This window comes from Penaeus chinensis, chromosome 30, assembly GCF_019202785.1.
Source record: "Penaeus chinensis breed Huanghai No. 1 chromosome 30, ASM1920278v2, whole genome shotgun sequence".
In the NCBI taxonomy this organism is placed as follows: domain Eukaryota; kingdom Metazoa; phylum Arthropoda; class Malacostraca; order Decapoda; family Penaeidae; genus Penaeus; species Penaeus chinensis.
Genome location: NC_061848.1, coordinates 11,555,577 through 11,566,117, shown reverse-complemented (window position 1 = coordinate 11,566,117; position 10,541 = coordinate 11,555,577). Strand labels below are relative to the sequence as shown.

Below are 10,541 nucleotides of genomic sequence, written 5' to 3'. Positions count from 1 at the left end.
TGGCAAGATTTGGAGTTCCTATGTATCAGTTTTGGGAGATGAAAGGACATAGCTGTCTAATCAATGGTTATATATATATAAAGTGCAATCATTTTCAATAACACTTGCCAGTGTGCAGTGTGCAAAAGGGTGCAGGAAAATGAAGGTGAATAACATTGCTTTATTAAGAATCCTGTGTATGAAATACAACTGCATAATGGAAAATGTGATTTAGATGGCAGTTTCACTGCAGAAGTATCAAACTTCATAAAATGCAATAAGGGTTTTCTGTTCCACTTAACAAGTACTAACTTCGCATAAATGCTTGACTAAATATATTTTGCAAGTAAATATACATACAAATAAAATATCTGATATCTTAAATTACAGTTTCACTGTTAACTATAAAATTTATGCGAGTACCAATTCATAATTATAGTAAACTTTCCTATAGCATTTTGATATTATCTTTGATGTAATAGTAACAATTTTGTTTTGTAAACATTATGAAGCAAAACAGTAACTGTTTGACAAAACTGAAAGCAAATATTAGTAAACAGCGTTGTTCTATAAAATCAAAAGCAATTTTAACAATGCCAGCTACAAACTAAGAGCTACTACTACACCAAGTATCCCACCATCATGCACCCAGGAAAGCTGTCCAAGTACATGTGGTTTACCACTTTGCCCTGATACCAAATGCTGCAAGCCATCAGGATTTACAACCATATAATTTTTTTAACATTTGCTGATAAATTTCTCCTCCTTTACAACTCTCACAAACAAGCTTTGATAACATTAACAAGTAGGCACCTACTTTCTGTGTACTTATAAAATGTGTTCATAATAAATATGAAAATTCATGTTCCAGGATTCCCAAGTAAGAAAATAAAAATTCCTGTTTGAACAATGTTGAAATGGCATTACACCATAACCCTAATAGGAACATTACGGAATGTGTGAATTACTTCAACTTCTCCACAAGCATCTTCTCCAACTTGATGGCATCTACAGCAAACTTGCGGATTCCCTCCGAGAGTTTGTCGGTAGCCATCTGGTCTTCGTTCATTTCCCAGCGGAATTTGGGTTCTGTCATTTCAACCTTTTCCAAATCATGTTTCTTTGCTGTTGAAATCACACCATATTTATTAGATTCAAAATTTTAAGAATAATAATATAAATCATGTTGATGATAATGTTTGTGAGCGATCTATAGCACTATAAAACTAATTGGCTACAAAGTCTGGGGTTAAAGAAATATATTAAGTTTTCTTTGTTTGTTTGCAGAAATACTGTGAGTACGAAAAATATGTGTGTGTGTGTGTGTGTGTGTGTGTGTGTGTGTGTGTGTGTGTGTGTGTGTGTGTGTGTGTGTGTGTGTGTGTGTGTGTGTGTGTGTGTGTGTGTGTGTGTGTAAATAAAAAACAGACCAGACCAGACCCTTAAGCTGCAACCTGGCAAATACTTGTAATGAAATGTGAACTTACCACTAGCTTCAGACAGACGCTGTGTCACTGGTTCTGAAGAGTTCTGAAGTTGCTCCAAGAGTTTTGGACTAATGGTCAGAAGGTCACATCCAGCAAGCTCCCGGATTTCACCTTAAAAGAAAAGTATTTTACAATATCTTAAACAGAAGGAAAATGAAGACATATCATTTTCACTGTTCACATAGAATATAAAGCAGAGAGAGAAAAAGGAAATTAAAAAATAAAAGCAAGGATGATAGAAAAAGCTCTTACCATCATTTCTGAAGGAAGCACCCATAACCACAGTCTTGTATCCAAACTTCTTGTAGTAGTTGTAGATTTTGGTGACACTCTTAACACCAGGATCTTCATGGGCTTCATAAGTTTTTTGGCCTGTGCTTGCCACATACCTGTTGATGTCAGTTGAACTTGTATGAAACTGAATGGCATTAAAAGGAGCACATATCCCCCTTATATATATTGTAGTCATGATGTATGGTTATGTTCTGAAATACAGCTAAATTTATGTGAATAAAAATAGATCTTCCATACGAATTCTGTAAACCAAATAAGCTATTTTTGAAACTTCAACTCTGAAGTTCTGAATGTATAAGATGTAAGACTTTCAAATTATAAAAATTTCTTTAAAAAATATGCCATCCCTAATAATACTATAAAAAAAAAAAAAAAGAGGAATTGAAATGACCCCACACTCACCAGTCAAGGATACGGCCGACAAAGGGTGAAATGAGAGTCACTCCTGCCTCTGCACATGCCACAGCCTGGGCAAAGCTAAACAAGAGGGTGAGGTTGCAGTGGATTCCATGGTCCTCTTCCAGCTCTCTGGAAAGAATAATTTAAATTATATTCATGGGAGTTTAAAAAGAATAAAGTTGATTTAGATGCCCTTGCTAAAATACAGTTAATAAAAAAAAAAAAAAAAAAAAAAAAAAACACCAAACACTGGTCCTAAGGTATATTGAGAATTTGTATATATTTTTTACTTTTTAAATCAATATGTGTAAAATACTGGCATACATATCCCCCCCAAAAAAAAAAAAAAAAAAAAAATATATATATATATATATTAGGTCATTCTTACTTTGCTGCACTAATGCCTTCCCAGGTGGATGCCAACTTGATTAGGATACGTTCCTTATCAATGCCTTCGTCAGCAAACATGGAGATGAATTTTTTGGCCTTGCTGACACTGGCTGCCTTGTCAAAGCTCAGTCGAGCATCAACTTCAATGCTAACACGTCCTGGGACAATCTTGAGAATTTCACATCCAAACAGGACAAAAAGCTTGTCCATTGCTGCTGTCAACTTTTCTTCTGAGTTGCTGCAATAAAATAATAAAAAAATGGAATTTTAGCAACCACAACCAAAAATAAATAAACAAAAATTCTAAAACAATAGTAATTTGCATAATTCTGCATACAGTATAATGGAAATATCCCTCAAGAATTTAAGCAAAAAATAAATTGTAGCCAAATAAAGAAAAGGACTTCCTGAGGAACTCCCCACCACAGACTTACTAAGAAAAAAAATAGTGTTCAAGGTCAATCTGTTCTGGTAATGCAAGGTGAGGAAGAGGAGGAGTAGGGAGAAAAAGAAAGTGGGAGGGAGAATCATTACTCCTTTAAGCTTTTACATAAAAATCTGTACTCTGCCATACAATTAAAACCAGTTTTATCATGGTGGTGTATCTCTAAAGTGATGGATGATAAGCCTGCTGTGTGAGTCACTGTCACACTTGGCTGACTGCCACTGTCATGCACTAACATTCACCAAGGTAACACTGATGCTTACACTAGAAAGTGATTCTCAGATTCACGGTCTAAGGTTACACACTTTCACAAAAGTATAGGAAGTAGAAAAGAATTGACTAGGCTAAAATATATACCATAACAGGTTACTTTAATTGAAGCAGTAGCTCATTCTATTTGTATTTTTAAAACCTTGAATAAATTGTTCATACAGTTTTTAGTATTTTACACCAAACAAAACAGAAGAAACTATCACATCTGGCCTATTTGTTTTTCCTAATCAGAAAACAAGGATTCCTCTATATACCTTCTCTTCCATAATTCCAGAAGAGACTATTTACCTATGTACATTATTACTAAAAATAAATCCCTGAACAGCCAATTTCCTTAATGAAACAATGTTTTAACCACTTTTACCCAACCCTTTCTGCCCTACCTGCCTCCCTTTCCCCATCTTTGTAAGTCATGCTGGAGAGGGTTAGGCAAGAATTTAGCCCTAAGCAAATTTCTCTTCTTACTCAACCCTACATATTTACAGCTTTGTAGAATATCATCTGTACTTTCTAAAGTTGCTGACTACAGTCTTGCATTATCACTTATAATGGAATCAATACTAACAAACAATATATCTATCTAACTTAAAATACTAACTTTATTATTATAGTATTATTTATAATTCTTGAAGAAAATACTGAGCTAGGTCTGAGACACAATACTAGTATCATTTTACATGACTGAAATCCTATCTCTGTAAGGTGGCAATACTCTTTCCATAACTAAAGTTAAACCCACAATCATATCTCTAATTGCTATCTTGTTTTTCCTTTCTACTCCTCAAAAAAAGTAAGAAAAAAGATCAAGGTTTATATTCTATATAATAAAGTTTTGATAATAGTAATAGAAAAAAAAATCTGCAACCCAATTCCTCATGCTTAGCTTTGAGTTCATGAGAAAGTCATGTACTCATCTGCATAACTAAAGCCTTTCAAAGCTCCAATAAGATTAACAAAGAAAACTATCACAAGGATTACAATGCTCTTGTAAAAGGTGCAGGGTTACAAGATATCTAACTTATCAGTAAAACCGTTTGCAACAATAAATAATTTTATGTTGATACTACACTTATAGAAGTACAGTGTCAACAGAAAAATTCAAATAATGACTTGGGTATAATTCTTAAGACTTTTTAAAAGAAATTTGGAAAACAAACAAAAACAAATATGGATATAAAAAATGGATATCAAAATAAAAAAATCCATATATAAAAAACTAAGGCTTTACAGAAGTCCATCATATGAGCTGTTGTAGCCTTGGGCTAAACTTTCTCACAAGCTCCAATAGGCAGCTGAGTTTCCACATCTCAGGAGTGCCTGGCAGAACTCACAGGCCATGAACAAACTCAGGGTCATTATACAACTCTCTCTGCTCTGTTTCCTCACTGGATACAACACTCATAAATCTCCCATCAGCACAAATGATTTCATTAAATACATTATTGTCCACCATATTACTTCAAACACATTTTTATATAAAAGGAATTAAAGCAGAAAGCAATTAAGATACAAATATAAACAAATAATCATTTGAAAAAATGGATGACCAACTGGAGTCTTCTATCTGCTACTGTTGTGAAATAACACTTTTCCTACCTTCCTGTCTTCTTGCCATACTCAACAGCCTGTTCAATGAGGGGGGAGTATTGCTCCATGTTGGCAGCCTGGAGGATGAGAGAGGGGTTGGTGGTGGCATCCGTTGGCTTGTATTTTTTCATGGCTGATGGAAAGAAAAAAAATCTATTAACAGAAATAGGTATAAGTTGCATTTATATTATAATAATGAACATTGGAAAATATATAACTACCAAACAAAAATGAATTATAATGCAACAATATAAACAATTCACCAAATATTTATTTCATTAGTCATGCTCCAACAAACTATGCGTTAGTCCTACTTAAAAAGTTATTGATCAAATTCTTGGCAGGTAACATTCCAAAGGGTAATTTTTGGTAACAAACTCCCTATTTTCACTTCTACAAACATCCCCCCATCAGTCCCTCCTGCCAGCGCTGACAACACCCCCAGTCCCTCCTGCCAGCGCTGACAACACCCCCAGTCCCTCCTGCCAGCGCTGACAACACCCCCAGTCCCTCCTGCCAGCGCTGACAACACCCCCAGTCCCTCCTGCCAGCGCTGACAACACCCCCAGTCCCTCCTGCCAGCGCTGACAACACCCCCAGTCCCTCCTGCCAGCGCTGACAACACCCCCAGTCCCTCCTGCCAGCGCTGACAACACCCCCAGTCCCTCCTGCCAGCGCTGACAACACCCCCAGTCCCTCCTGCCAGCGCTGACAACACCCCCAGTCCCTCCTGCCAGCGCTGACAACACCCCCAGTCCCTCCTGCCAGCGCTGACAACACCCCCAGTCCCTCCTGCCAGCGCTGACAACACCCCCAGTCCCTCCTGCCAGCGCTGACAACACCCCCAGTCCCTCCTGCCAGCGCTGACAACACCCCCAGTCCCTCCTGCCAGCGCTGACAACACCCCCAGTCCCTCCTGCCAGCGCTGACAACACCCCCAGTCCCTCCTGCCAGCGCTGACAACACCCCCAGTCCCTCCTGCCAGCGCTGACAACACCCCCAGTCCCTCCTGCCAGCGCTGACAACACCCCCAGTCCCTCCTGCCAGCGCTGACAACACCCCCAGTCCCTCCTGCCAGCGCTGACAACACCCCCAGTCCCTCCTGCCAGCGCTGACAACACCCCCAGTCCCTCCTGCCAGCGCTGACAACACCCCCAGTCCCTCCTGCCAGCGCTGACAACACCCCCAGTCCCTCCTGCCAGCGCTGACAACACCCCCAGTCCCTCCTGCCAGCGCTGACAACACCCCCAGTCCCTCCTGCCAGCGCTGACAACACCCCCAGTCCCTCCTGCCAGCGCTGACAACACCCCCAGTCCCTCCTGCCAGCGCTGACAACACCCCCAGTCCCTCCTGCCAGCGCTGACAACACCCCCAGTCCCTCCTGCCAGCGCTGACAACACCCCCAGTCCCTCCTGCCAGCGCTGACAACACCCCCAGTCCCTCCTGCCAGCGCTGACAACACCCCCAGTCCCTCCTGCCAGCGCTGACAACACCCCCAGTCCCTCCTGCCAGCGCTGACAACACCCCCAGTCCCTCCTGCCAGCGCTGACAACACCCCCAGTCCCTCCTGCCAGCGCTGACAACACCCCCAGTCCCTCCTGCCAGCGCTGACAACACCCCCAGTCCCTCCTGCCAGCGCTGACAACACCCCCAGTCCCTCCTGCCAGCGCTGACAACACCCCCAGTCCCTCCTGCCAGCGCTGACAACACCCCCAGTCCCTCCTGCCAGCGCTGACAACACCCCCAGTCCCTCCTGCCAGCGCTGACAACACCCCCAGTCACTCCTGCCAGCGCTGACAACACCCCCAGTCACTCCTGCCAGCGCTGACAACACCCCCAGTCACTCCTGCCAGCGCTGACAACACCCCCAGTCACTCCTGCCAGCGCTGACAACACCCCCAGTCACTCCTGCCAGCGCTGACAACACCCCCAGTCACTCCTGCCAGCGCTGACAACACCCCCAGTCACTCCTGCCAGCGCTGACAACACCCCCAGTCACTCCTGCCAGCGCTGACAACACCCCCAGTCACTCCTGCCAGCGCTGACAACACCCCCAGTCACACCCCCAGTTACAAGATGACATTTCCTACATTCACTGACAACGTCAACTTACTTCTTGCGACCGACACTTCGAATCACTCTTTTCAACATTTGAACTCATGTATTTAACAGTGATAACACCTTTTCGATCCAATCCTTTCATCACTGATCACTAATCACTTGTTCTTCCAACACTGACACCACCTGCTCCTAATCACTCCTATCAACACCTGACACTCGGTAACTGGCAACAATTTTACGACGTACAAGCAACCGAAAAAATAAATAACGCATACCAAGCCATTCCAAAATAGCATTCAGCCGATTGAAATGGAAAAAAAAAAAAAAAAAAAAAAAAAAAAAAAAAAAAACAGTCCCTGTTGCATAACCCATGTTGCGATTGACAACACTGAGCACTTTGAATAACTGATATTTTGGAGAAAAGAAAACTGGAATGGCGGGTTATTAACAACAGAAGGTCTCCTCTTATATTCAATCAAGACTATTGATCGCCAATAAACACAATTCGTAAAGAAGAATACTCCTTTAGGTTACACATTTACACGTTTATGAAATAAGTTAAATCAGTAATAGTATTTTATTACTAATCAGTGTTCCTCATTCTCGACCACCTACGGCATTCATGGATAATTCAGATTTAAACCGTATGCAAATTTAAACCTGACGCGTGTCTCTTCCATCAGAAGAGGCAGAATACCTTGAATCGATAACAAAAGGTGTACAAGAACCCAAAGCCCAAATACTATGCTGATCTCATACCACCATCATAATCCTCTTAAACTTCGCATACCCACCCCTGCCCAACCCCTCCCCCCAATACCCATCCAGCACCCAACCCTTCTCGCCGCTTGCATCACGAACCTCCAACCTTTTGAACCCCATTATTACATACTAGAGAAACGTTGACAAGAGTACCCCATGAATCTTACACTTTCAACCCGCAGAGATAGGAGCACAAGCCAAAGGAAACCTTCATGTCTCCTTGCATAACAGGTGAAATACGAAAGAGTTGGAAGCGGGTGTCAAAATAGAGGCAGGTGATAAGCCACGCCAGGACGCCGGTGCCCCAACAGGTGGCATCAGACCCAAGCACCCACTCTTCCTTTTTACCTTCGAAATCCCCGGTGTCCGCCACCACCACCGTCATTTCCTTCAGCTGATCCAAAGCGGTTGCCATCTTGCTCTTCTTCGTAGGTGACTCTGACATTGCGAAGGAACGTGAGAGAGCTTTTATATTGATTTCACTGTGACGTCAGGACTCACGCGCCGCCCACTAACCGCAGACTGACTCGTTCTGTCGTTGGTCGCGCCGTGGCAGCACCGTCCGGGATACGGCTGATAACGCCTTTATCGTTGAATATCACTACGCTGCTAGCAAATACATTCAGTTTTAAACCTCTTTAGGTTCTGTTAGATTTGACAGCTTATCACCAGGTAATGTGTGAAGTCATGTCGCACTAGCAGTAGTTATATAAGGAGGATAGAGTTTGTTAATAGCAATGTCATCATTGAGTCTGGAACGAAGCGTAAAGAAAGGTGCCGGTTTAATATGGAATTTAATTCCTACGTCATTGCTGCGTTGTAGACTTGTATAGTGTGTAATTGGCGGCATATTCTGAAACAAAATAATAAAAATGCACCTTCCACGTGAATTTCCTGTAATATATCAAAAATTATAATCAGGCTCTTCTTTATAACATTTCTTCTCTCTTTGACAGGCAGCGACCGACAATATTTCTTGCCTTCGGCTGGCCGAGACGGAGACTGGAAAGCAACTGGCCATTGCACTTGAAGGCAAGGACTGCCTTGGAATTACTCCGGCAGTAACAGGCAAGAAGTCGCCGCACAGACCGACTGGCAGAATGGTGATCCGGAAAAAAAAGATATCCTGGTAGACGTTCGCCAAAATGCACCGAAAGAAAATCACACTTGAGGCTAGACAGGTATTAAAAAAACAATTTAAGTAATGAGCACTATTTGCAGTCTCATTCTCCACACAACATATAGAATACTCGATCTCAACAGTAAAGTCACTTCGCTAAAAATATATGAAAATGTGACACTGGTGGGTGGAGGATCCCGGAAAAGGGGGGGGCGGGTAATGCGTCTTTTTGACATTGACCTTGAGAAAAATGCCTTAGGAGCGAGTATTTGCTTCTTATGGAGTTACGTATTTCTTACCAGTGATTAAATTATAACAATTCACATATTTTTCTCGATGAATTTATACGCTTTCGTGTAATCACATTATTTGTCTATATATAAGTGTATGATTACAAATATGCATCGAACACACATATTCATGCACAGTATCTATTTACATGTTGCATGTGCACATATCTATATCTGCTTCTATATCCATATATATCTACCTATATATCTATCTACATATTTGTATATCAATCTATATACATACGTGTATATATATGTGTGTGTGTATAATCTATATATAGATAACATGTGAATATATATGCAGTATATACATGTACATATACATATATGTGTATATATACATATATACGCTCGCGTGTGTGACATACAGATATACACATGCGTGTATATCTGTATTAAACATACAGAAAAAAATGTATTTATGTATAGATATGCGTACGAAAAGCATTATATATACATATATATAAACAAATATGCATATACATATATATCATATTTATACGTATATATAAATATTATATATATATATATTGACATATATTTATGTCATTGTATTTACGGACGTGTCGCTTGTTCATGTCTTACTTATTTGTAATAGGAAAATGTTTTCTAATGGGGTTTCCCGGGAACATCGGCAGAATGCACAAACAATTAAACTTCTGAAAGACACTTGCCAGATTTACTTCACTGTTTTAGAATTTATCCTTTCGGTATTTTCAGCATGATTGTGGATACTGTAATGTTATTTAAAATCCGTTGATAGTGGAAAAAATAGCTAATGGTAATAGTTGAAATATTTATTTAGATAATGATTATAATGACAAGATAGTGATACAGGTACTGCAAGTATTATCAGTGGCAATGATGGTAATGATAAATGATAATGGTAATGGTGATGATGATAAGAAATGATACTGTTATTAATGATAATATTGATAATAATAACAATGATAATGATGAGGAAAAGGATAATTGCAACAACGAAACAGCAACAAAAAGAACAGTAATATCAACAATAATAACAACAATTATATTAATAATGACAATGATGATGATGGTAAGAATGATGACAATAATAATAATAAAAATAATAATAATGATAATTATAATAATAATAATATTGACAATAATAAGTTACAATAATGATAACAGTGATGCTAATAAGGATACTAACAACTGTATTAGTATTGATAAAGATAGAGATAATAACAACAGCTATCCAACAGTGATGTAAAATGACAATATCAACAGCTAACCGGGATAACGATGAATATGATACAACAAAAAAAAAAAAAAAAAAAAAAAAAATCGGGAACTTCAGTAAATCAAGTGGCATTTTACACAATTTCCGTTTTTTTTTTTCCAATGATAGCAAAAAGTAAAAACAAAGAGCTGAGCGATAAATTTCAAGAACAACAGTCAGTCATAATGAATAGCTCAAGTCACACTGTGTT

At 39.9% G+C, this 10,541-nt stretch overlaps 1 protein-coding gene across 1 annotated transcript; it reads right to left on the bottom strand.

The window, feature by feature from the left end:
- Nucleotides 1-146: 146 nt before the first annotated feature.
- LOC125041457 (transaldolase-like) lies at nucleotides 147-8,225 on the bottom strand. The gene is made up of 7 exons (XM_047636434.1): nucleotides 8,026-8,225; nucleotides 4,864-4,987; nucleotides 2,548-2,787; nucleotides 2,163-2,288; nucleotides 1,719-1,855; nucleotides 1,467-1,577; nucleotides 147-1,104 (listed from the first exon to the last, which is right to left on the bottom strand). Exons 1-7 carry the CDS (start codon nucleotides 8,120-8,122, stop codon nucleotides 944-946), a joined length of 996 nt encoding a protein of 331 aa, XP_047492390.1. The 5' UTR covers nucleotides 8,123-8,225; the 3' UTR covers nucleotides 147-943.
- Between the last annotated feature and the right edge of the window lie 2,316 nt (nucleotides 8,226-10,541).

Bases quoted from the DNA above. Each gene is read 5' to 3' on its own strand.
- LOC125041457 (XM_047636434.1), bottom strand. From the start codon at position 8,122: ATGTCAGAGTCACCTACGAAGAAGAGCAAGATGGCAACCGCTTTGGAT. The intron at 4,988-8,025 runs GTAAAAAGGAAG...TCTTTCCATCAG, and splicing joins GGACACCGGGGATTTCGAAG to CCATGAAAAAATACAAGCCA. The intron at 1,578-1,718 runs GTAAGAGCTTTT...TTTTCTTTTAAG, and splicing joins TGCTTCCTTCAGAAATGATG to GTGAAATCCGGGAGCTTGCT.